Raw genomic sequence first — 25,250 nt, 5'->3', positions numbered from 1 at the left:
TTGGGGGTGGGTTCAGCTCCTGTTGGCTCACATTAGGCCCGTAGCAGAAGGCCAGGTCGCTGCTGCCCCAGGACCTGCGCCCACTCCGTGGGGGTGGGTTCTGCCAAGAAGAATGTCTCCCTGGAGCTCCTGATTTAGAAAGATCTAGAATGCACCCTAGTTGCAAGAAGATATGGAGCACAGCCTGTTAGGGTTACTGTCCTGCTGCATTTCTGTGTGACCCCAGCTTGGTCCTTAGAAGCCTGAACTTATGCAGAACTGAGCCTCACGCGGGCAGTGGGTGGGTGGATGCTCTGTGGAATGGTGGGGCAGGTCTCTGCACAGGGGTTTGTTACACAGGTAGGGCCCGGGGCTCAGGATTCCCAGCTGTGGGACATCGGGGCGGGTCTGTTTCCCTCCAGGGCATCTGGAAGCAGACTCAACAGGGTGAGCTGGTCTCTTCCTCCTTGGACGGTGCTCACAGGCTCTGCTTCTGTTGACACCTGTTACCTGAAAGACAGTTGTCTCCACCACTGTTTTACAGGGACCCCAACACCATTTTCCGAGGAAACTCCTTGACCTCCAAGTGTATCGATGAGACAATGAAACTGGCAGGGATGCATTACCTGCACGTGACCCTGAAGCCCACCATAGAGGAGGTGAGCATGGGGGGATGGACCCCTCCCCGCCATGGAGGAGGTGAGTCAGGGCCCACAGGCACGGGGGTGACGGACCCCTCCCCACCATAGAGGAAGTGAGTCAGGGGGTGACAGACCCCTCTCCACCACACGGGCGCTTCCCTGTGGACCACAGGCGGATGCAGAGAAGGCAGCACCCGGGGGGGGGGGGGGAACACCTGCGTGAAGACTAAGGTCATCCTCTTCCCAGCATCCCCACAGGGACCTTCCGTGTGTATTCCAGAACCTCCTTCATTTCCTCAAATTAAGAAAATGCTTACTTGAGGGTAAATGCCATGCTCACTCTAGAATGCATGGAGGGCTGGGGCACCTGGGGGGCTCAGTTGGTTGAGTGCCCAACGTCAGCTCAGGTCATGATCTCTCAGTTCGTGGGTTTGAGCCCCATGTCAGGCTCTGTGCTGACAGCTCGGAGCCTGGAGCCTGCTTCGGATTCTGTGTCTCCTCTCTGCTCCTCGCCCACTCGCACTATCTCCCTCCCTCTCTCCCTCCCTCTCTCTCTCTCTCTCTCTCTCTCTCTCTTTCTTTCTGTCTCTGTCTCTCTCTGTCCCTCTCTCTGTCTCTCTGTGTCTCTGTCTCTCTCAAAAACGAATAAACATTAAAAAAATTAAAATTGCTCACTTCAGAAAATCTATCATTCTGATAAAGACAAAGGGACATACAAGAGAAAAACTGATTCTTTGGAGAGCACCCCTTTCTTTAGGCACGGGTCCCCCAAATCTGTAAGCCAGTCACGTCTTGCCCCCTCACGGCTGTGGACAGCTCTTCTGTCATTTCTTACTGGTCGGCAAGCACAGCCGGGGGCCCCACACACTTCCTTCCCACGTGGCTCTGAGCTCCTCACCTGACCTCGGACGGGATCCCCAGCAGCATTCCCCAGAACAGCTTCATAAAATGCAGGCCATTTGCAACGTGAGGAAGCTTAAACTCGCGTTAAAATCACACAGTTTGATCCATGTGCAAGCTTGGCCACACTGAAGTAATCACATTGTTAAACTTTATGAAGCTTGATGCCACGTGAGCTAACTCAGAAGGGTCTTCAAGGAAGTTGTGTCCTCACGGACCGAGGCCGGTGTCTGGCTGCTCTGAACGCCGCCCCTCCCACCCTGTGTCTCGGGGGCTGGCTGTGGCTCCTGGTGTCCTTCCTGAGGCTGATGCCCCTGACCTGCACCTGCCTGAAACCCAGGACTTTGTGTCCCTCACTCCCTGTCCTAACTGCTCTTTCCAGATATGCCAGAGCCACAAATCCTGTGAAATTGACCCCGTGAAACTGAAAGATGGAGAAAACCTTGAGAACAACATGGTAAGGATTTCTGGTTTGTTCAGCACCCCCCGGGACCCGTGACCTGTGTGCAGGATTGGGGCCCGGGGCCACCTGGGGTGCTTTGCGTCTCTCTAGGATTTGGGGTGGGGGCCCCACTGGGATGTGCCCCGCAGGATGCCACCAGAGCCTGTGGTGGGGGACTGGTCATCTCAGCTGCCGTGCACCGCCACTCTCCGCCGCTTTCTGCTGGCTAGTGGCGCTCCCGGCCTGGCGCACTAGGCCCCTGCACCTCCCCCTCTCCTGGGATCACGGGACCCTTCCTACCAGGCTGGCCTCATGGCCTGGCCTCTTCTTGGCCTGGTCTGTCCTCCAGCTGCAACAGACCTGGGTCCCAAACCCGGGCCACCTGCCCCTGTGTCCCTGCAGAGTGGTGTCCTGTTGTTTAAAACAGCAAAACTCTGATTTGGCAGGTTATGCTAAGTCTTTTTCATGCTTTCACAGAAAACACTTTTTGCCGTCAAGGAGGTGCATTCCAGGGAACTGTATCTCTGCGCCCAGTTATGAGGTTGGCGCAGAGGAGGGGGTCAGTGGGGCTTGCCCCGCACCCCAGAGCTCCAGTATCTCCCCACGGGGCTACTGTGGCTGCACAGAAATGCCGGTGGGAAGCTCTGTGCCAGTCCCCGGCCTCTGACTCCCTCCCGGGTGTGGCCATAGTGCTCCTCGCGCCCAGCCTGGGACCTGCACAGGCACTGGCAGGGTGTCCCACCCACATCCTATTGCAGGAGAATCTTCGGCAGTACGTTGACCGCATCTTCAACATCATCACCAAATCGGGAGTGAGCTGCCCGACCGTCATGTGTGACATTTTCTTCTCTCTTCGGGAGGCGGCTGCCAAGCGCTTCCAGGGTGAGTCCTCTGTGCGGGTGTACCCACAGCCCCTCACTGGGTGGCTCCTCTTACCTCTCCTGGATGGCACAAGGCCAAGAAGTGATGTTCAGAGTCCACATAAAGGTGATTGTAAGCTGTAGCACTGAGTCAGCGCCGGAGCCCAAGTGCAGCTGCCCCCGGGGAGCCCCAAACCCAGAGAGGAAGGGCAGCTGGCCAGGTTTTGTCCCAGTGGTTTATTTGGGATGGAGCATGAATTTCTCTGAGTCTGGGCCTGTCTGGTCAGAGAAGCCACTCTCCCGGCTCTCAGCAGTTCTGACTGTGGCAAGTCGAGGCCCTGCTCAGTGCCCGGTGTCATGCAGGTCAGGCTTGCTGCATTTTCAAGAAAGACCGGAGAAGCCCTTTCTGGAATTGGGGCAAGACAGATCCCAGGGATTGATCCCCTTTTCAAACTCTGCCGACTCCTCAGGGAGGCACCGGAGCCACCCTGTGCAGACCTGCCCATGGGCAAAACAGCGGTGTCCTGCCCTGGTGGGAAGCATCGGGTCCCTAACTCAGCACCAGGATGCAGGCTTAGGCCAGGGCTTGGAAGGCTGAGGGGGCAGTGTGGGGCCTGACGCCCTGACCCGTCCCCGCCCATTGCTCTGTGCCATCCTTCCCCAAGGAGCCCATGAGTCAGCCCAGGTGCATCCTGCTGCCTCAGGGGACCCCTGAGCCCCCAGAGCAATCCCCATGGACCTGACAGAAACCCCGTCCCACCTACCCACCGGGGTAGCTTCTTTAGCACTGGAGCCTGGGCCTCGCACCCACTCTGTGGACAGGACCTCCTGCTTTCCAAACATGTCAGAGCACTGCTGCCTGGGAGGGGAGGGGTGGGTACCAGGCCCCCAAGCCTCACTCTGCCCTGGGTGGGGGGGTACCAGGCCCCCAAGCCTCACTCTGCCCTGGGGGGTGGTTACCGGTCACCCAAGCCTCACTCTGCCTGGGTGGGGGTGGAGGTGGGGGGGGTTACCAGGCACCCAAGCCTCACTCTGCCCTGGGTGGGGGGGTACCAGGCCCCCAAGCCTCACTCTAACCTGGGGGGTGGTTACCGGTCACCCAGGCCTCACTCTGCCTGGCAGGGGGGTACCAGGCACCCAAGCCTCTCTCTTTGGCCAGCTGGTGAACCAGCTCCAGTGTGTTACAACCCAGCCACCAAAAGGTCCCGAGCTTTTAGTAATGGTCAGGCAAGAGCAGCAATGGGGCAGGGACAGACCCTCAGGAGGGGCAGGGTTGCTGGACAGACCCCTGGGCTCGCCGCTGTCACCCTCAGAAGGCTTGTTGAGCTGGCTGTCTGTATCCTGGCCACAGATGACCTGGATGTGCGGTACACAGCTGTGAGCAGCTTCATTTTCCTGAGGTTTTTCGCTCCTGCTATCCTGTCCCCCAACCTCTTCCAGCTCACGCCTCACCACACGGTAAGTGAGCGCCAGCCTCGTAAACCAGTACACCTGCCCTCCTGAGCCAGCAGGTGTTCTGAGGAAGAGGGAAGGGGCAGCGGACTGTACAACCACACGCCCTGAACCCCTCTATGCACACGAAGGGTTGGCGGCCTTTCTAAGCTGTGCCTATAGACACAGCTGGATGCTGTGACCAGGATTTCACTCCCGCCTTGAGAAAAATGGAGCATTTGTGATCTTGGATACATTCAGGCACATATTCACTCAATCAGCAAACATTGAGCTCCTCAGGGCCACAGGCTCTGAGCGCTCACACTAGCGATGCGCCAGCGGAGAGCGCCCGGTGGTGACTGCGCCTGGCGGGAAGTGCAGGGCAGCGGGGATTCAAGCGGCCCTTTCCATCTATTGGTTTTAGATTAAACCTCCAGACCCTGAGGGGACACCCTGGGTGAGGCCACCTGAGGGACTTCAGAACCGCACAGGGAGATCCCCTCGTGCATATTGGGCTGGGTGCTTGTTCGCAGCCACTGTCCTCACCCTGCACTGCGGGCACCCCCGGCTGGTGCCATGTGGACTTGCTGAGGTCCAGTCCACGGTGGCCTGGGAGCCTGCATCAGGAGCAGGTCCAACACATGCTGACGAGGGACCTAGGGGGACTTTTCCCAAATCCAGTGTTTGTCTGCTTCCGGTTACTTCCTGGCAGCACGCAGGTGCTGGGGGGCTTTCAGGTGACGTCATCCATTTGTGGCTGTGTGATTCTGGGTTCAGTCAAGCATTTCTGTAAAACAAATGAAACTCACATTGCCCCTTCCCGCCTGGCAGGACCCGCAGACATCGAGAACGCTGACACTTATCTCGAAGACCATTCAAACGCTTGGCAGCTTGTCCAAATCAAAATCTGTAAGTCATTTATTTTAACCATCTCTTTTTAACACAAAAGAGAGTGTGTTCAACACAATTATAAGAGAAGGAATAATAAAGCCCACCCAAATGCCCACCCGGCATGCTCATAGAACATTCCAGCAGCTTGCAAGTGCTTCTCTGCCCTGCTGAGCTATGAAACTTTGCTTTTTGAGACTGTCTTGTTTGGGGCAAATTATCCTCAGAGACCGAGTTCAGTTCTGTGAATCCTGTACTTAATGCAGGTTCACAGTGGGAATTGTAATTCACAGTGATATTTCATAAGCCCAGTAGCATGGCGGATAGCGTCTGTTAATAAGCAGTAAAGAAATAACATACCCCGAACCAGTGATGGAGTAATGCCACTGGGCTCCAGGCAAGGGGAGGGGGAAGGAATAAAGTCCAAATTCAGTGTCTTCATGTCTTCCCCAGAGAAAGGTCAGCAATGACATAGGCCCCAGACAAAAGTAAGAGTCCCTGTTGCTAGAGCAACTGTTGCTAGGGAACACAGCCTAGGGGAGTTGCTGAGGCCCTCCCAGACTCACTGTCCCCAGGCCATGGCTTCTCCTGTGTTTCTGCTGACAAATGTCAGTGAGGCCGGGCTGCTTACCAGTGACTGGGAAGGCCATGCTCCCAGCCACAATTTCATTTTTGCCATAAATAAGTAGATTTGAAATCATATCAGACCGACACGCAGCTGGGGGGTATCACAGGAGAGTGTGCTGCGTTACCGTCACCTGAAGGGGTGGCTATCCAGCCCCACGCAGCAGCCTTGGTCTTGAGCATCTGAGGATGCGTGCCAGAGGCAGGCTTGTGGCCTATGGGCAGCCGGCAGTCCTGTGCTGTCCCTCCTGGCCCTGAGGGTCTGCCGTGGGCCTCACAGCCCTGGGGACGAGGGTTCTGTGCTATCTATCCCTCCTGGCCCTGAGGGTCTGCCCCAGGGACAAGGGTCCTGATGGGCAGGTCCGAGGACATTATGTTTGGTGATAGTGATGTGGGGACAGCTGGGCGTGTTCCCTGGGGCTGAAGCCCATGGGTGGATCTGCAGGGGCAGCTGATCGGGTGGAGTGAGGCCACCCCTTCTGTCTGGAAAGGGTTCAGTGGGGATGTGCAGAAGCCGCCAGCCCAGATCCCCTCGTTCTGTTCTTTGTGGGGTCCAGTCCCTGGCAGACAAGCAGCCACCTCTGGGGAAACGCTTGGCTTTCTATGAACTGAGTAAAATAAGAGCTGTGTGGTGGCCAACAGCCAGCCGATGGGCACGATTGCTCTTCTTTGCCCGTCCATGCCAGTCTGTGTTAGCTGGAAACTCGGGTAAAGAAGCTCCTGCTGGGTCTGAGGTCTGCACAAACCTCATTGCATGCCCAGAAACAGTAAAGTGACCTACGTGTGTAAAGGGTGCTCATTGGGGCAGAGTATCAGGAGTGGTTCTTTTGAAGTCCCTACATGCATTCGTGAGGGGTGCCCCAACTTCCCCACACTGGGAGCCCCCGCCCCTGCCCCCTATCACAGAAGGGGTTCTGGGAGCCCCCGCCCCTGCTCCCCATCACAGAAAGGGCTCTGGGAGCCCCCGCCCCTACCCCAGTCACAGAAGGGGCTCTGGCAGCAGCCTCACCTGGGTGCCAGTGTAGGCTCCATAGACCTGGAACCTAGGTGTTAGTGTCCACATGAGCAGGGGTGTTGGGTCGTTTGTAGCAAAGAACTCACTGAGGGACCCCCCCACACCCCCATAGTTGAGTTTCCCAAACACAGCTTTGGTGGCTTGTGTGGCTGCCATGGGCCATGCCCGGGCTGAGCGCTGGGCAGCATTGTGCCCTCACGGTCCACCACCAGGAGACCTGCTCCCTCCCCTTCGCCAAGTCCCCACAACAGAAGCTGGTCATGACCCGTGCCTCTAGATTTCTCAGTTTTGGGCCATGAGCCGAGAGACCTGTGGGCCTTTGCTAAGTGACTTGTTCCATTTTAGGCCAGTTTTAAGGAATCCTACATGGCTGCGTTTTATGAATTCTTCAATGAGCAAAAATATGCTGATGCAGTAAAAAACGTAAGTACGGACGTCGGTTAACGTGGACTTACTACCCCTGTGTTGTGCATCTTTCCTGAGAAATAGTTGGCTTTAAAAAGATTGGGCTAAAGTTCACATAACATGGAATTGACCGTTAACCATTTTAAAGAGTTCAGAGCATTCATAGTGGCGGTGACCACCCTCCCAGCTCCTTCCTGACCACTCCTCTTTGGGACCCAGCACCTCATACCTGAGTCCCCCCCCCCAGGTGGTGGGGTGCCTGTCTGTTCTGTGAACCCCTCACCTTGCCCTTCCTGGCTGTCTGCTCCTGGTCACCCCACAAACGCCTCAGGGTCACAGAGCCCGGGGACCCAGGCCCGGAGTTAGGGACACGGCATGTGGGGAGAATCTCTTCTGAGAAGCTTTACTTTTTCTGTGGTGTTTGGAAACAGTCACACATGTTTAGCTCTCAGAAACCGTAAAAGCCAGGACCCAGAAGGGAGAAAGGGGCAGGAGCTGGGGGCACGTGGTAATTGCTGGAGGGGGTCCAGGTGGGTCGTGGAACAGTCAGGCTAAGGCGGGAGGGGGCCTGAGCTGCCTCATGCTCCAGCAGAGCTGTGTCCTCGGGTCACCTGTTCACATGCAGGGAGGCCTCTGGGTGTCACTGAGCCTGGCAGCCGTCAGGTGAGGCAGCAGCTGGGGTTCGGGGAGACCCGCCCTGGGGGGTCGGGACCAAAGCTTTCCGGCTGCAGTGGAGACTTGTGCAGGACTCTGACCCAGGAAACCAGGGGCGGCTTCCCCTCTGCTGTGCTGTCAGAGAGACCGCGTCCTGGTGAAGTTTCTGTGCGAGAAGGAGTGTTTTCAAGCCATTTTGCCTTTAAGCGTCTGCGTTCTATCCCACGCCAGTTCTTAGATTTGATCTCGTCTTCTGGGAGAAGAGACCCCAAGAGCATCGAGCAGCCCATTCTGCTCAAGGAAGGGTAAGTCCCATGTCTGCTGTGGCATCCCAGGCACCTCTGCCACGTGGCTGGTGGCCCCCCAGGTCAGAGGCAGCCAGACCGGAGAAGCGTGGCCTTTGTGCATGTCTCAGATCCACCAAGACTGCACGCAGGGCACGTCTGAGACATGGTGCTATTCACTTCCCTTTCTGCACACCTGTGCTCCGCAGACCGTGTTGAGCGGAGAAACGCCATCAGCAGAAGGGAAGGGAAGGAGGCTGAACCACCCAGCTTGGTGCAGCCCTCCATCAGACCCCCCGACTCCTGAAGCATCTGCTGCCTGCCCGGGAGGAGGGGTTCCAGTCCCTCTTTCCCTCCTGGAGCGCACCTGCCATGGCCCCTTTCTCCTCATGGCATCTGTAGTTGACGCTTCCAGTGTGGGAAATGAGGACAGGCAGCTGCTTGCTTAGGGACTGATGAACCTGGTGTCCCTGCCAACTTATAATTTAAACTTAACACCAGCACAGGGACTAAACGTTTCCAAAGTAGAGATGTTTGCCTTTTGATTTTTAATCCTATCACTTGGAAGTAGAACAATGTTGAAAGTCTGCAGGCTGCATCTTGTGTCACAGACACAAAAGGGGCAGTTTATTTTGATGTTGCAGACATGACCTCAGGCTGTGGGGTGGGGAAGGCAGGGTATGTGCCCCGAGCCCCAGCATCCTCCACAAAGATGTCCTGCTCACACAGGTTCATGATTAAGAGGGCGCAGGGACGGAAACGCTTTGGGATGAAGAATTTTAAGAAAAGATGGTTCCGCCTGACCAACCATGAGTTTGCCTACCAGAAAAGCAAAGGTAACGGGAAAAATCAGCTTTTTATTTGATTTCACATACTTTTTTCTGAGAGACCAGAGCCTTGTTTATGGCCCTGATGGGGTTAACCACCTGCTTTTCCTGAGTGAAATGAAGGGCAAAGAGTAAGTGTCCCACAGAGCAAGCTGTCTCTTACTACAGGAGCATAATCACCAGGGTGGCCTGGGCAAGTGGACGCCAGGCATAGGAATTGGGGTCCCGTGTTGGCTGTGTCCCCCCAGATCTGATGTGGCTCCTGACTGTGTGGCTAGAGGGTTTAGGCTTCCTGGGAGGCAGCACCGGGTCCTGCTTGGCACACAGTGTGAAGTTGGGGTGTTCTGCAGCATCCCGACTCCAAACCCCTTAAGCCCGTGGTCTGCGTGCTGCGTACCCGTGCCACCTCTCGCCCGCCCCCTTAAGAGAGCCCCTTTCTGCTACAGGAGACCAGCCTCTGTGCAGCATTCCCATCGAGAACATTCTGGCAGTGGAGAGACTGGAGGAGGAGTCCTTCAAGATGAAGAACGTGAGTGTTGTGTCTCCATGGTGGGCCCCCACTTGTACCTGCTGTGGAGCCCAGCAGCTAGGCTGGCTGGGGAAGGCAGAACCTGCCAGAAAGTGCTTCCCTGCAGCTCCGGGGGCCACGGACCAGCTCTGGGACCCTGTGGGGTTTCTGTGGAAGTGTTAATTTTGATCTGGTTTTGAACTCACAGGAAAGCAGCAACAATAGAACAGGACTTCCACATCCCCATCCCAGGGCTCCCATGTCCCCCATTCCGGGGCTCCCACGTCCATATCCCGTGGCTACTGCATCCCCATCCCGTGGCTCCTGCGTCCCCATCCCAGGGCTCCCGCATCCCCATCCCACGTCCCCATCCCAGGGCTCCCGCATTTCCATCCCACGTCCCCATCCCAGGGCTCCCGCATTTCCATCCCACGTCCCCATCCCAGGGCTCCCGCATCCCCATCCCACGTCCCCATCCCAGGGCTCCCGCATTTCCATCCCACGTCCCCATCCCATGGTTCCCACGGCTCCCACGTCCCGATCCCAGAACTGCTGGTTGTTTCATTTTCTCATTTGCTGAGTGTACTCCATTGTTTCTATCTCTTCATTTCTCTCCACGTGTGTACGTGTTTCTGAACCACATAGATATTTTGGTTCATTCCCTAAAAACAAGAACTTCCTTGTATGACCTGAACAGCCACCAAAGGACGCCAGCGCTGGGGTGGCATTGTTACCCCTTGCCATCAGCTGTGTTGTAGTGATCTTTACACCCATTGTGTGTCCAGAAACCAGCACCCAGTGATGCATTCATTCTGTCATGTCCTTCATCGGGAACATTCCTCAGCCTTTCTCTGTGGTTTGCAGACTTGGTGTTTTTGAAGCACACGGGCAGTTTTTTATGGGCATCCCTCAATTTGGGAGTGTCGGAGGGTCCACCGTGATAGGTTCAGGTGACGCATTTTGTCAGGAATCCCACAGAGGTGAGCACGTCCTCTGGGTGCATCTGGTCAGGAGGCTCGCTCGCAGTGACTGTGGGAGACACACCAAGCTGTGTCCACATCGGTACCCTCTCAGGCTCTTGCCCATCCATAGTGGCTCCCTGCCTCCCTCATTCCTTCGCTACTATTTCCTGGCTTCCTGCCACACAGGGCTCTGTCCTCCATGGAGGGTTAGGGTTTAGGGTTAGGGTTAGGGTTAGGGTTTAGGGTGAGTGTTGGGGTTAGGGCTGGGGTTACGGGTTAGGGTTGTGGTTAGGGGTTAGGATTGGGGTTAGGGTTAGGGTTAGGGTTGGGGTGTGGGGCAGAGTTAGGTTTAGGGTTTAAGGTTTGGGAAAGATCAGGGGTTAGTGTTGGGTTAGGATTTATGGTTAGGGTTTTGGGTTAGGTTTAGGGCTCTAGGACAGCAGGGCCACATTTCATTCAGAATAATGTTCTTCCCTGCCCAATGTGGCTATGCGAAGTCGCTGTGCTTCTATCGGTGTCTTCATTCCTCTGACCAGCACACGCTTTGATTGGGTCGGGGTAGGTCGGTTCGGGGTTCCCAAGCTGTTGGTGACTTTTTCTGTCGTGCCTCAGGGGGCTCCGAGTATTTTTAGTCATTATGGAGTTCACCTTTGGAGCAAGGCTGTGGTCAGGGCTACCTCTTGTGTGGTCCCAGGAAAATCTTTGTAAGACCTGTCACTTGCTTTGCGAACACAATTTATGTTGTTTCCCTGGACTTGGTGTGGCTGCATCAGGCAAGGGCAATGAACGTCTCAGTTTTCTTGTTGCTGCACACCTTGGAACTGGTGGCGGAGGAAGTGCCCTGCTCCACGTATCCCACTGTGGCCACCGGGTCAGGTCTTGTCACAGGAGAACATGAGGTCATACTGTGCACCTGGAGGCTTTGTTCTTGCCGAGGCCTCTGTGTGTAGGAAAGTTCCCTGTGGCTTTGCTCACCCTGGTGGCTTTCCCTGGACAATGATGTCCCTACTGAGCCTGGGTGGTAACGTGCCTGGGGTACAATGGCCGCCCTTAACCCCCAGGGCCCTCAGCATGGAGCCTGATGTTTCCACCCAGAATCTGCATATGTAGTCCTGTTTTTGCCCTGGTCTGTTCCCATTTCTGTTTCTTTGTTCCTAATTTTCTTTCTTTTTTGAGAGAGTGAGAGAGAGCTGGTGCACAGTGGAGGGTTCAGAGGGAGATAGAATCCCAAGCAGGCTCCTCACTCAGCACAGAACTCAGCACAGGGCTTGATCCCATGACCCTGAATCATGACCTGAGCCAAAGTCAAGAGTCAGCCACTCAACCAACTGAGCCCCCCAGGTGCCCCTCTGTTCCTAATTTTCTAAATACTTTTTACATTTTTCTGTTTTATTAGGCGTATTTCATGTAAGTCATATGCAGTCTTTTGTAGAGCATGGTGGGGAGTAAATAATACGACTCATTCCATGGTCTTCCAGCCTTCAAGAAACCCCAGCCTGTGATGTGGGGCTGTGAGGGCTGGACAGTCAGCTTCCCCTGGGAGAGATTGTGAGTGTTCTCTGCTGTTCCACAGCCAGCCTCCGCCAGTGGCCCTGGTTCGGGCATTTCTCTGCAGGTCTTTGCCCGTCTGTACTTGTGGCTGCAGCTGGAGTGGACAGAAAGAGGCCCATTGGCCAGTCTCCCTGTGACACTGACATGGGCCTGCCCTCCGTGGGTGTGGGAGTGGCCCCTCGTGGCCTCTGTGCCCAGGCCTGCAGACAGTGCTCATACCCCAGCCCTGGCTCGATGCTCAGCTGATAGTGTATAAAGGGCAACCCCGAGGCCTCCTCAGCGCTGATTCATTCCCCTCGTAATGTGTTCAGGGAAGGTCCAGTCGAGCAGGACCCCACAATGGTCCTAACCAAGGGTGCTAATTTGGAACCTTTTGCACAGGAAGACATGGTCCCTTAAGCATAGAGGTATTCTCAGGGCCTTGACTATTTTAAAGTTTATTCCCTTTAAAATTCAGACAGGTGATGGGGCACCTGGGTAGCTCAATTGGTTATGCGCCTGAGTCTTGATTTCGGCTCAGGTCGAAATCTCATGATCGTGATTCGTGAGTTCAAGCCCTGTGTCGAGCTCTGCACTGACCGTGTGGAGCTTGCTTGGGATTCTCTCTCTCTCCCTCTCTCTTTGCCCCTCCCCACCAAAACAAACAAACAAACAAACAAACAAATAAACAGAAATTCAAACGACTTCCTGAGCTCCGGAAGCAGTGGTTGTCCGGGGAAACAGCTGGCTTAGCTGGTGCTCTGTGCGCTCAGTGGGAGCACCTTCTGGACCCTGGAGTCTGTGCTCTCCAAGGCCACCAGGGCTGTTTGGACACCAGGTCTGGCCCAATCTTCAGGTGAGCAGACAGGCTCATGGAGGCTTCGGAAGGGCTTGTGGGTGCTTGCGCCCCTCGTGTGGGAGCAGGAGCTCAGGCCCAACCGCCTGTCCTGAGAGCCTGAACTCTGTCCATCTGGAGCAGGCCAGCCCCTCCCTCCCCTGCGCCTCTGGTCATTTGCTTCACTGCGCCTCCTGAGCGCTGCCTCCCGCCAACCGCGGATTGGGCTGGGGCCTCAGAAGAGTTGGATGTGGTAAGAACCTTCTTCAGATACCAGGAGCCATCCACAGCAACCACTGGCCCCGGGAGGATGGCCCCTGCACACCATCTCACCCCACAGGCCCTGCTGCAGACGCCCAGCTGAGGGTTTAGAGGACTGGCCCCCGAGTCCGCTTCTGCCTCCTGGGAGCCAACAGGGGATCTGACCTGTCTTCTGTCTTCTTCTGTGTCTGTCTGTCTCTTGCTCATTGGTCAGTAGTCAATAGGTGCCTAAGGCCACACTGTGTTTGTGGGGGACACAGCAGGTCTGTTTCAGGGCTGGTCCTGCCCCGGGGTCGCAGAGGAGGAGTCGTGATGAACTCGCATCTCCGCCTGGGTCTGAGATTGACCGCATGGTCCAGTGGGCGGCGCTAGCTGGGTAGACAGAGTAGGCGGCCGCCCCGCTGGACAGACAGCAGACACAGACAGCAGCTCCTGTTCAGCCTGCACAGTCCCCAGCTGGATTCCTTGTCCCTCCCTCAGGACTATTTGAGGCAGTTTTTTGGGCAAGCAGACGGCCCCATGGCAGGTGGGGTGTTTTCCTGGGCCTGAGGGGTGTTCACACCATGCACCTGCTCCAGGAACTGGGACACTGGCATCCTGGAGCATTGGGTGTCTGCGCCTCCCTCACCTCCAGCTGTTCCCGGGCCTGAGACTCTGCTGTCTCCAGGATGGCAGGCTGGGAGCATTGCGCCCTCAGCCGGTGGCATTCCCAGATGTTATGGCAGCGGGCAAGTGTGGACGGTGTCCGAGAAACAGCTTCCTGCCTTTTCATTGCATCAGGCCTGCAGTTTAGCTTTAGAAAATCACCTAATTTTAGCATCACTTATTCATCACTTATTCATCAGCTAGTTCCCCTGCTGACAGTGCTCACTAATTACCAGGCCATTTGGGAGACAGTCCTGTGGCACGCTGGGCCCCATCAGAGGGGCCAGTTTGTGAGGACAATTAAGACAAAACTCCTGTCTAGAGGCTGACCCTCCGCTGGGGATTGCAGCCATACACAGGTTCATGCAGTCTGAGGCCTGTGCAACAGTGCATGTGTGTATGTAGAGGTCCTGGGGCAGTAGGAACAGGACCTTGTGGGGCAGGGTCAGGGGGCCCAGGTCTCTGTAAGTAAACTATTCACTCAGGAGCTCAGACACACAACTTCTTCTCCCCAGAACCATCAACTCCTGTTCCTCCTCTCCATACACACTGTCTCCCCTTGGAAAAGCCCACCATCACCTTTGACATCCTGACTCCAGGCCTCCCCTGGGGCCCTCTGACAAGTCAGCCTGAGAGCTGGACTGCCCACCAGGGCCCTGGACTGCCCACCTCACCCACCCACCCCGATCTTCTGTGTACAGCCTGGCCTGCTCCTGCTGGGAACACCCGACCCTCCCTGGGCTCAGGACCTCTGCACCTCCTGTCCCCACTGCCCTAGGACCTCTGCACCTCCTGTCCCCACTGCCCTTAGGATCTCTGTACTTCCTGTCCCCACTGCCCTAGGATCTCTGCACTTCCTGTCCCCACTGCCCTAGGATCTCTGCACTTCCTGTCCCCACTGCCCTTAGGATCTCTGTACTTCCTGTCCCCACTGCCCTAGGATCTCTGCACTTCCTGTCCCCACTGCCCTAGGATCTCTGCACTTCCTGTCCCCACTGCTCTAGGATCTCTGCACTTCCTCACCCCGCTGCCCTAGGATCTCTGCACTTCCTCACCCCACTGCCCTAGGATCTCTGCACTTCCTGTCCCCGCTGCCCCAGGACCTCTGCACTTCCTATCCCTACTGCCCCAGGACCTCTGCACTTACTGTTCTTTCTGCCTGGGACTCCTCATCTGCTTCCTCCTTCAGCTTTATTGTTTCTTAGTCACCTTTCTGACCTCAGCCGGGATGTTTATTTAGAAGTTTGTCTCCTGACCCTTCCTCCAACCCCCCCCACCTCCCCCCACCCCCCCACCCCCCCCACCTCCCCCCACCCCCCCCACCCCCCCCCCCCACCCCCCCCCCGCCCAGCACACACACACAGCCCCTGCACTTTGTGTTCTTTTTTATCCTTGCTGGCTGGAAGTTCATGCAGATAGAAACTCTGTTTGGGGCACACTGTGTCCCCAGAATATAGGACAGTGCCTGGTATGCAGAGATGTTTGTCGAATGAATAATAAGAAAGGTGGTGGAGGCTCTAAGAACACTCACAGAGGAAGCAACGCCTACCTGGAAGAAGAGCCCCCGGGTGGTCAGGTGGGGTGGGGCAAACACAATAGCACATGCGGAGGTCCTAAGGCTGGTGTGGGGGTGAGGACAGGAAGGTGGGCAGGGTAAGCTCTGACACACCTTGAGCAGAAGCCTGCCCCAGCTTAAAGGTCAGGAGACCTGGGGCACCTGGTGGCCCAGCCAGTTGAGCATCCAACTTCGGCTCAGGTCATGATCTCACAGTTTGTAAGGTCGAGCCCCACATCAGGCTCTCTGCTCTCAGCATAGAGAGAGCCCCGTTTATGTAATGGTCACAGTCAACTTCAGGAGGTCCCCTAGGGGATAAGCAGTTCTACTCCTTTGCTTCTTGGAGGGAGCCCCCTGAGACACCAGAAAAAGAAGTGTCTTGGCTGGGCTGACCAGCAGTGACCCAGCCTCCTGAATCGCCCAGGGGGAAGGCTGTGGCTTGTGACTCCATCATGTGCAAGGGCAACAGAAAGCCCTTTGTGCCCACCATGGCCCCTGGGCTTGTCCAGGCCTCTGGGTGGGCTCTACTCTCCCTCCCTCCATGGCCCCTGGGCTGGTCTGCATCAATAATAATGACCCTTCTGGCTTGGGCAGGATGTCTTGCCATGTGGCTTCTCTGAACCAGTTCACTGCCTCTTCAGATGTTCCAGGTCATCCAGCCGGAGCGAGCTCTGTACATCCAGGCCAACAACTGTGTGGAGGCCAAGGCCTGGATCGACATCCTCACCAAAGTGAGCCAGCGCAACAAGAAGCGCCTCACTGTCTACCACCCCTCCGCCTACCTGAACGGCCACTGGCTCTGCTGCAGGGCCTCGTCGGACACAGCTCCTGGCTGTTCCCCCTGCACCGGGTAGGTCTGTGCCTCTCCAGCCCCTGGGACCCTCCCGCTGATGCCGGCAGCCCGGGTCCCACGGGCCAGCCGCGAAGGCCCTGGGCTTCATGCAGGATGGAAATCAAACGTGAACCTGCAGGAAGTGAAAATACAGTTTGTTGACCAGAGAGAAAGACGGACAGAGCGCCCAGGAGGTTGAGGAACAGAGCAGGAGTCTCCTCTTCGCTTGGGGCCTGGGGTTTTTATTGACAATTGTGGTCTGGTGCACATGTCCCCTCAGGGTCCAGGAACTGGTCAGTGCAAGGACAGGGTCCAGGTGTCATAAGTCACTTATTCCCTCAAGCCGGGGTCTTGGCATCAAGGTGTTTGGAGTCAGTGGTCTTAGAGAACATTTACAACAACCCCAGTGGGTCTCTCCTTAGCTGTCACCTGTTGTGCTGGAAGACTCCAAAGACAGCATTACTTCCCAGTCCCTCACAAGGAGGACGTATGCTATGCGTGTTACAAGGCAGGTGTAGAGTGGGGCAGGCGCACAGGCCCTAGCAAGAATAGAAGCTGGAAAAGGAGCAAAGGGAAAAAATGGCTATATTTTCACGGAGTCCTTTCATTTCCCCTGTCTCACAGCCACCCAGGGTGGCCAAGCACAGTTGTTCAGCTTGTGCACTGTACAGGGAAGTTTGGCCAAGGGGCTGAATTGGGGGCAGATCCAGCTGCCGCCTAGCTGCACACACGTAGCTGAATCTCCTAGGCTGTTCTTGCAATTGTTGAGGAGTCCACACGGGACAGTGCATCCTCACGAGGGCTCTGTAGACTGTTGACTCTCCTCCTGTCTCTGCCCGGGGTCCTAGTGATCCTTGGGGGTGGGTGGCAGTGAAGGAAGGGGTTCCATGCTGAGGGGAAACTCCCAGGGGCAGAGTGCTGTTGGGCTTCTGCTAAGAAGAGACTGGACATTTCCCACCACCTGCTCACACCCGCTTTGGTTTGTGCACCTGTCATCTATCTGCACACCCCCCTGCTTTGGAAACCAGATCAGCCCTTATCTCCCAGGCCTCCTGAGGGTCCTGAGAGGCTCCCCTCTGCCAGCTCTGGGAGAAGGCCTGGGTACCCCATGTGACTCATCTGTTGTGGTTGTGGGTATGAGGAATACCCCCAAAGCTCACGGAGGTGGGAATGGGAAGATCCAGTTCACAGATGAAGAAGCTGAGTCCCGGGAAAATCCCTGCCGCCCCCCCCCCCCCCCAGGAGAGGCTGAGCACTGTGTCTGGGGAATGGGAAACCGCCACGCCCGGGGCAGGAGCTGGGGCCACCGCAGGCAGGCTCAGGGAGGAGCAGGGACCTGGCCTGGCCCCTCCTGGGGCAGCAGACCGACCCTTCAGGGCATGTGGCCCAAGTGCAACAGGGCGGCGGGGGTGGGGTGGGGGGGCAGCTTTTTATTCCAGATCATTTCTTTCCATAGCAAAACAAGCTTGTTGGCTTGCTGTCACAGCAGCTCTTAGGCCTCTGGTCCTCTGGGCTGTGCGTGGTCACTTCTCAGTGCTCCTGAACTATTCTGCAGCCCCATCAGGGAGGAGCTCGGTGTGGGGTCACTCCATCATCTTCAGCGTCTTTAAAAACAGAAATGTTACAGTTCACATCGTTCTTTCTGTTCTTGTCTTGCTGTGTTCGGGCAGTGGCCTCCCGGCAAACATCCAGCTGGACATCGATGGGGACCGAGAGACAGAGCGTATCTACTCCCTCTTCAACTTGTACATGAGCAAGCTAGAGAAAATGCAAGGTGAGGCAACACATGGTCTGGGGTGTTGTCTCACATGGTTGCAGGTGGCTCTGGGTCCCGGTGACAGTGACACCTGGAGCTTTCTGCAGAGATGATGGGTGCTCTGGGCCTCTGTGGTCCACGTGCAGTGTTCCCCGTGGCCCATGTGCTACTGTTCTCAGCACCAAGGGGAAGCACTTTCTGCAGTTTGGGCAGCTCTGTGGCAGAATTACTTTAACAACAGATTCTGTAGATAATTTCAAAATGGAATTTCATTTGCAGTCTCCAAACTGCCAAATTCTTGAGAAGATCCTACATGTAATAACCTTCCATACCCCCCCGAAACCAGATTGCAGAGGGCCGTGTTTATGTGCATGTTGGAAGCTCCAGCCGTAATATCTTGCAGCTAGATCATCCTGCACATGTAACTGCTGTAATGTCCCACAGAGAGTAGCAGTGCGGGTGGGGCAGATTAGGTGACCCCTGACTGGTTGGGGCTGTCGTTCAGGAGAGGCCGACACGAAAAGAGCCCACTGGGAGGCAGATGAGCTGCGTTGTCCCCGGGTGGGGTTTGGTCGTTCTCAGAGCCACATTCAGGGATTCTGGGAAGGGGCCCTTCAGCCCACTCCGAATGCGAAGTAAAGCTCGTGGACCTGGAATTAGGCCCATTAGATAGTTTCCCTTTTCCTTCTCCTGCTCTAACCCAGCGGTGTCAGTGGTGGCCTCAGCCTGGACCATACTGAGTCCTGGTCTGGTACACGTGGTGAGCTTCCTGTCTGTGAGCTCAGTCCCCTCTGGCAGCCTCAGATCACACTCCGCACCCAGCTCTGGGCACATGTGCGTGCACACACAGCCACACACACACACACACACACACACACACGTGCGCACACACATGCCCATGTAAGACAACCGTGTCTACACACTAGAACATAAGCTCGCATGCAGATGTGCATGGACAACAGCATGTGTATGCACATGCACACAACTGTGCACGTGTGCATAGTCACCTACCCCAGTGGCACACACGGCACCTGGATCCGAGGTTCCCGGAGGCCGTGCAGAAGTGGCCGCGGGGCTACACCAGGCCTCACTGGAGCGAAGGGATGACAGCTTCTTCCCAGCCCTCCGAGAAGAATGACCAGAACAGAGGAGGGTAGGGTCAAGGAGTTACAGAGGTTGAAGCCATCGTGTGAGGTTCCTGAAGGAGGCTGACTAAGCCTTGCGTGATCAGCCACCTTCCAGGCCTCTGTACACGCACAGCCTCCCTCTTGACCCAGCATCGCACCATTGCAAGCCCCTGTGCCTTTGCCCCTGATGCCACCCCCACCCCCTTAGTCTGACTGATACCTGCTTGTCTTGAGTCTCCCGCTGTGGGAAGCTTTTCCTAACCCTGTGTTTATCTCTCATTGCTGTGATAATCAGCTCTGATCTGCTCACCCTCAATGTACTTGACCCTTTAAGACCAGAAGCAGGTCGTATTTACCCCAGTGCCCGATATCGAGGAGGAACTGAATACCTGTTTTCTGGATGAATGGATGGACAGGCATACATGATAGGTGGATGGATGATGGGTGGATGGATGGATGATGGATGGATGGATAAATAGGTGGGTGAAGGATGGATGGATGGATAGACGGTAGGTGGATGGATGATGGATGGATAGATGGATAGATGATAGGTGGGTGAATGATGGATGGATGGATGGATGGATGATAGATGAATGGGTGTTGGATGGGTGAATGATGGATGGATAGATGGTGAATACCTGTTTTCTGGATGATGGATGGATGGGTGTTGGATGGGTGAATGATGGATGCATAGATGGATGATGGATGGATGGATAGATGATAGGTGGGTGAATGATGGATGGAAGGATGATGGATGGATGATGGTTGGATGGGTGTTGGATGGCTGAATGATGGATGGATAGATGGATGGTAGATGGACAGTAATGGAAAGAGGTCTTGCACATTCAGCCTCCCTCCTGGTATAGGAATCATCTGGATAGGTGTTCATAGAGCATCACCATGATTGGACACCTTACACTTCACCTAGGCATTGTAGCATTGACTCACTTCTCAGTCTTCAGGCCTCTGCCTGGAGTCTCAGTGCTTCTTTGAGGCAGATTGTTGTCAGAGCAACCTAATCATCTTGAGATACTCCCTTTATATTAGTCAAACCATCTTTTTGAGCACTGGGACCATGGGACTTATTTCCACCTGATGTCGTCAGTCCTTGCCTCTTGGGCACAGCAGGCTTTTGGCCCTCGGAGGAAGCTGTGTTACAGTTGCCTGTGCGAGAGGTTCGACCTCTGCCCCCGTCATGTGGCATGGACTCACCTGGCCACACTCCTTTGGGCACCCCTGGTTCTTTAACCCTGCCCCCTGAAGTCTGCCAACCACAAAACCCAGTGCATCAGGCAGGGAAGGGTTAGCGCGGGGCCTGGTGGGGTCCTGGTTGAAGAGCCATCGCAGGGCTTGGGCCACTGGACAGAGAATGGTACAGATGAGGTTTTCAAGGTGACAGCAGGTCACTGCTCTTGTGGTGCATCCTGGGATAGCAGCCGGCTTCTTCCTCTGCAGAGTAGGCACGAGTGCCCCTCCTGCCCCTCCGTCAGGGTGTTGGGAAGGTTAAGCGGGAGGACTCACACAGCCTCGAGCCCACACTTCACCTGCCTGTCGTCAGGCCTCAGGCCTCCTCCTGGGTCTGGCCTCTCAGTCGCTGCCAGCCCTGGCCCATGTAGGCTACAGTCCTCAGTGCCCTGCGTTGGGTTTGTCCAGGATTCCCAGGCCTCCATCCAGAGACGAGCCCTGATGTCCTCTTCCATGGAACGGGGTGGAGACGGTGCTGTCCCGCCTGGGTTAATCCGGGGTCCGATGAAACAACCCCTGTGAGGCAGTTAGCACAGGTGTGAGGTGAGCCTGGCCCCGGCCGCCCATGTCCTTCCCCCAGCCACCGCCGCTGCCTTCCTCCCTCCGCTCCGGGGCCCCGCAGGATGCAGGTAGCTGCAGATCCTTGCATTCTGAAGGTGTCTGCCCGACTCCACCAGCATCGCCCTGGCAGTGGGAGTCTTTGTTTCTGGTTGCGTTCTGATCACAGACATGTGCTTATTCAGGGGGTGTCCTCTTTGACCTGTCCATGCCGGCTGTGACCCTCTTCTGTGTCCCTCTGTCTTTATAACAGCCACAGTTCACACATACTGCCAGGCCCCAGGCAGGGGCCTCTTGGAACACCGGTGCCCCCATTTCCCAGAGGGGTTTGCTGAGGCTCAGACTTAAGTCAACTGCTCAAGGCCAGGTTGCTACCACAAGTGGGGGCTTTGGGGAGGGGATCCAGCTAGTCTGGCTCTGGAGACCATAACCCCACATTTTACATAAAAAGGGAAAGGCTGAACTCACACTCCACACCCTGGGCATCCACCAGGCTCTCCCCCCCATTTTCCTCTCATGTTTACAGTTACTTATCTTCTTCACGTCAGATTCTCTTTTCCTTTGAAACTTTAAATCTTCCCAATTTTCCTTTCTACAAACTTGTGATTTCCCAGTAAGAATTAGGGGATCTTTCCTGGGTTGGAAGTAAAGACAGTAAAGTGTACATAAGAGCTTCTGTGATAATGAGACAGCAGTACAGACGGGTGAGGGGTCCACAGATCCAGGCTCATCTAGGCCAGATGCTATACAGATGGCATGTCTTCCAACCTGCCTCTGTGGCCCTGGAATGTAAGGCCCAGCTTAGGTGACTGGGGACAGGTTTTGGGGGGTGGGTCCAGCTCAGGTGACTGAGGACAGGTTTGGGGGGGGGGCGGGCCCAGCTCAGGTGATTGGGTGCTTCCTGTGGATGCCTGAAGGCCACAGCATGGTCTTCAGCAGGAGTGAGGTGATCTGATGAGAAAGTCACCTGTCTAGCAGGTGGGGGTGACAGAGGTCCTAGGAACCTGCTAACACAGACTGGTTGAGAAGTGACGCCCGTGAGGATGGCTTCTCATGTGCCCACGTGTCCAGCCATGGGGTATGCACGTAAATGCTGGGTCACCGAAGTGAGTGAAACCCAGGAACCCCCTTTCTAAGATGGGGCTTTCCTTGAGGTCACCTCCCCAAACTGACCCCGGGTGACCCCACAGGCCCTTGCGCCAGCCTGGCCGATTGTCCAGAAGCATACATCTGCCAGCTCTGGTTTGCTGAACAGTGGGGCGTGGACAGATGCGGGTTGCCCCGGAGATGAGCTGGTCAGAAACCGGCATCAGCCTCTGCTTCTTCGTGTGTGTGTGTGTGTGTGTGTGTGTGTGTGTGTGTGTGGTGGGGGGGGGGGGGATGGTCAGCCCTTACCTGGCAGGCTGCCCCATAGAGGTCCTGCCTGACCTTCTGGCCTCTCCCAACGCTGCAGAGGCCTGTGGCAGCAGATCTGTGTACGACGGCCCCGAGCAGGAGGAGTACTCCACGTTCATCATCGACGACCCCCAGGAGACCTACAAGACTCTGAAGCAGGTTATCACTGGGGTGGGGGCCCTGGAACAGGAGCACGCCCAGTACCGAAGGGACAAGTTCAAAAAGACCAAGTATGGGAGCCAGTGAGTACTGGGCATCCGGATGGCAGGGGCAGGGGAGGTGGCTGAGAGGAGCTTGCTGCGGTGAGGCCCGACCTGAAGCCTCCTGTATGCAGCCATGACCACTGAGGCAGGTTTCCCGTCTCAGAGCAGCCTTACTGCACTCTCCAGGGTGTGCTGGACAGTGTCCTGGGGACAGCACCAGCCTACCCCAGTGCCTCCCAGACCCCCTGCCCCCCACACCTTCCTCCCTCCCTCCAGCCCCTCAGCCCCCAGCCCCTCCTGTCCCCTGGACCTTCCGGTCCCCCAGACCCTCCTGACCCTCAGGTCCCCCAGACCCTCCAGACCCTCCTGCCCCCTGGACCTTCCTGTCCCCCAGGCCCTCCTGACCCTCCTGACCCTCCTGCCCCCTGGACCTTCCTGTCCCCCAGAGCCTCCTGACTCTCCTGTGCCCCAGACCCTCCTGCCCCCAGGGCCTTCCTGTCCCCCAGACCTCCTGTACCCCATACCCCCCTCCTTCCAGCCCCCCAGACCCTCCTGTCCCCCATACCTTCCTTTCCCCCAGACTCTCCTGACCCTCCTGCCCCCCAGACCTTCCTGTCCCCTGGACACTCCTGACTCTCTGTCCCCTGGACACTCCTGACCCTCCTGTCCCCTGGACCCTCCTGAACCTCCTGCCCCCCAGCCCCCTAGACCTTCCTACGCCCCAGACTTTCCTGTTCCCCAGACCCCCTGCCCCCCACACCCTCCTCCCTCCTCCCTCCAGACCCTCCTGCCCCCTACACCTCCTGACCCTCCTGCCCCCCAGACCCTCTGGACCCTCCTTCCCCCAGACCCTCCTGACCCCCAGACCTCCTGACCATCCTGTCCCCCAGACCCTCCTGCCCCCAGACCCTCCAGACCCTCCTGACCTCTTGACCCCCAGACCCTCCTGCTTCCCAACCCACTTGCTTCCGAAATTAGATTTCTGGAGCCAGAAGTTCCACACATTTTGTCTGTCTCCAGGTTACACCTACGCTTCTACAGGTGATTTCTGGCTTTTTGTGTGTGTGTGTGTGTGTGTGTGTGTCTGTATTTTTCATTTTATTACAGTGAATATGTACCACACAGAAAAAACAGTATTAAAACATGCAGATGGGCAATTGACAATGGGGGGCTGTGCCTCACTCCCTCCTCTCCTCCATCTCCCCTTTGCAGGGAGCACCCCATCGGAGACAAGAGCTTCCAGAACTACGTCAGGCAGCAATCTGAGACCTCCACCCATTCCATTTGAAGCCTGCAGGCTCTCCTGGCCGGGATGGCCCTGTGCTGCCCCAGGAGAGCCACGGTCTCCGGGAAGGAGGGGACAGAGGAAAGACGAGAGGCCGCAGCCAGCAGGGAAAGGGACCCACACGTCTTCAGCTCACACAGATGGCACGCACCGGGCTCGGGGGACCGCGGGGACTCTGCCTGTGGTGGCTGTGCATTTTGCTCACCCTGCTGGCCGGCGCCCCGTAGCACTGCTTGTGTCTGTGTGCTTTCGCCTTTGTGGGGTTCTGTGTGCCCGCGCCCCCGGAGCCCTCCGGCACTCTTCCTTAACATCCTGCTTCCACAAGACGGGATGCTAGTGGCGTGATTTGTTTCCCGTGAGCGTGCCTCCTGGTGGTGTTCTTCCTGGCTGGAAGGCCCACTTTGTGGCTTCGTGGTGCTTAACTGCACGAAGTCACAATTTGAGGATGCTCCTGATGTTTTGGAGGTACAGGGTCCTGCAGAGAGCACCTGGGCGGGGTTTCCAGTCTGCCCTCCCAGATGCTGGAGTCCCGTCCCGTGGGCCGCAGAGGCCAGTCCGTGGCCTGCAGACGCTGCCGGAACCAGCGGCAGGCTGAGCGTGCCCCTTCAAGCAAAAGCTGTGGTTGTTTTGCCGTCTGTGGGGCTTCAAAGTAGAATCCACACTGGCTGCCCCTTGTGGGAGTTTGGGGAAGGTTTTTAAGATAAGAAATGTACATTATTTTCAAGCTGGTTTTCTTAATGTTTTTAAAGGACTGCTTCTAATGAGCTCTTTGATATCAAGTACCTCAAACATGTAAACCTGTGCTCATCAAAGGGGAGGGCGCCACGGCGGAGCGACAGCGGGCCCGCAGTGCACTCCCCAGATGCCAGTCCCAGGCCCTCTGCAGTCCCCAGGGGAAGTGAGGATGTCCTGAGCTTGAGCCGGGACACCCCCACCCCCACCCCAGGCCCCAGGAGCAGCAATTTGCTGTGTCTCAGAAGCTCCTAGAAGCCGCCAGGCAGTGGAGGGGCATCTCTTAGGGGTCGGGGCCCCTGATGAGGAGCAGTTAGCCCTCAACACTTGGAAAGCACTGTCTGACACGTAGACCTTGTGCCCGTATCTGCCCTTCTTTGCAAATACTGTCCTTCAGACTCTGACTGATGGCAGATAGTAGCATTACTTGTCACAAAAATGGTGGAGGAAAATGTTGCAAAAACTTTGGGACACACAGCTATGAGGCTGCACAGAACTGCAATTTTTAACATGGATTTGTAACTTAATGTTTCTGTTTATAAGATACTAATGATTTGCAATGTATTTTACTGGCCAATTAAAACAGACCTTTTATTCTTTCTGAGGACTGGCTTGGTCTCCCAGGCGCACCCACTGACAACTGCACGTGGGAGCTGGGGGGGTGTGGTCGAGCCCTGTGTCATTCTGTGATGGTGGGTGACGTCCCTGTGATAGGTGAGGTGCAGCTGTGGGCCTTTAGATCAAGCTGGAAACTGCATGCTCTCCGGGATGGAGACATGTGGGTCAACACGGCGACTGCCATGGCCCATGTCCTGCTGGGAACCTGCAGGCATCCAGCCCCAGGAGGGGAAGGTGGGCTCTGTCTTGTGCC

At 56.3% G+C, this 25,250-nt stretch overlaps 1 protein-coding gene across 4 annotated transcripts in view; it reads left to right on the top strand.

Annotated features, from left to right (window-relative positions):
- RASA3 (RAS p21 protein activator 3) overlaps positions 1 to 24,978 on the top strand; it is a 121,532-nt gene extending 96,554 nt beyond the window's left edge. For all 4 annotated transcript variants that reach the window (XM_045056241.1, XM_045056242.1, XM_045056234.1 and 1 more), the window contains 13 exons: positions 524 to 638; positions 1,903 to 1,977; positions 2,721 to 2,844; positions 4,174 to 4,280; positions 5,085 to 5,162; positions 7,126 to 7,203; positions 8,071 to 8,144; positions 8,853 to 8,959; positions 9,397 to 9,479; positions 15,888 to 16,096; positions 17,749 to 17,852; positions 22,218 to 22,401; positions 23,575 to 24,978. In XM_045056241.1, the coding sequence (XP_044912176.1) occupies positions 524 to 638; positions 1,903 to 1,977; positions 2,721 to 2,844; positions 4,174 to 4,280; positions 5,085 to 5,162; positions 7,126 to 7,203; positions 8,071 to 8,144; positions 8,853 to 8,959; positions 9,397 to 9,479; positions 15,888 to 16,096; positions 17,749 to 17,852; positions 22,218 to 22,401; positions 23,575 to 23,650 (1,414 nt within the window). In that variant the 3' untranslated portion in view covers positions 23,651 to 24,978. The remainder of the gene's footprint in view (positions 1 to 523; positions 639 to 1,902; positions 1,978 to 2,720; positions 2,845 to 4,173; positions 4,281 to 5,084; positions 5,163 to 7,125; positions 7,204 to 8,070; positions 8,145 to 8,852; positions 8,960 to 9,396; positions 9,480 to 15,887; positions 16,097 to 17,748; positions 17,853 to 22,217; positions 22,402 to 23,574) is intronic.
- Positions 24,979 to 25,250: the final 272 nt, after the last annotated feature.

Source organism: Felis catus, chromosome A1, assembly GCF_018350175.1.
Source record: "Felis catus isolate Fca126 chromosome A1, F.catus_Fca126_mat1.0, whole genome shotgun sequence".
NCBI classification, from domain to species: domain Eukaryota; kingdom Metazoa; phylum Chordata; class Mammalia; order Carnivora; family Felidae; genus Felis; species Felis catus.
This window is presented reverse-complemented; position numbering and strand designations above follow the sequence as displayed.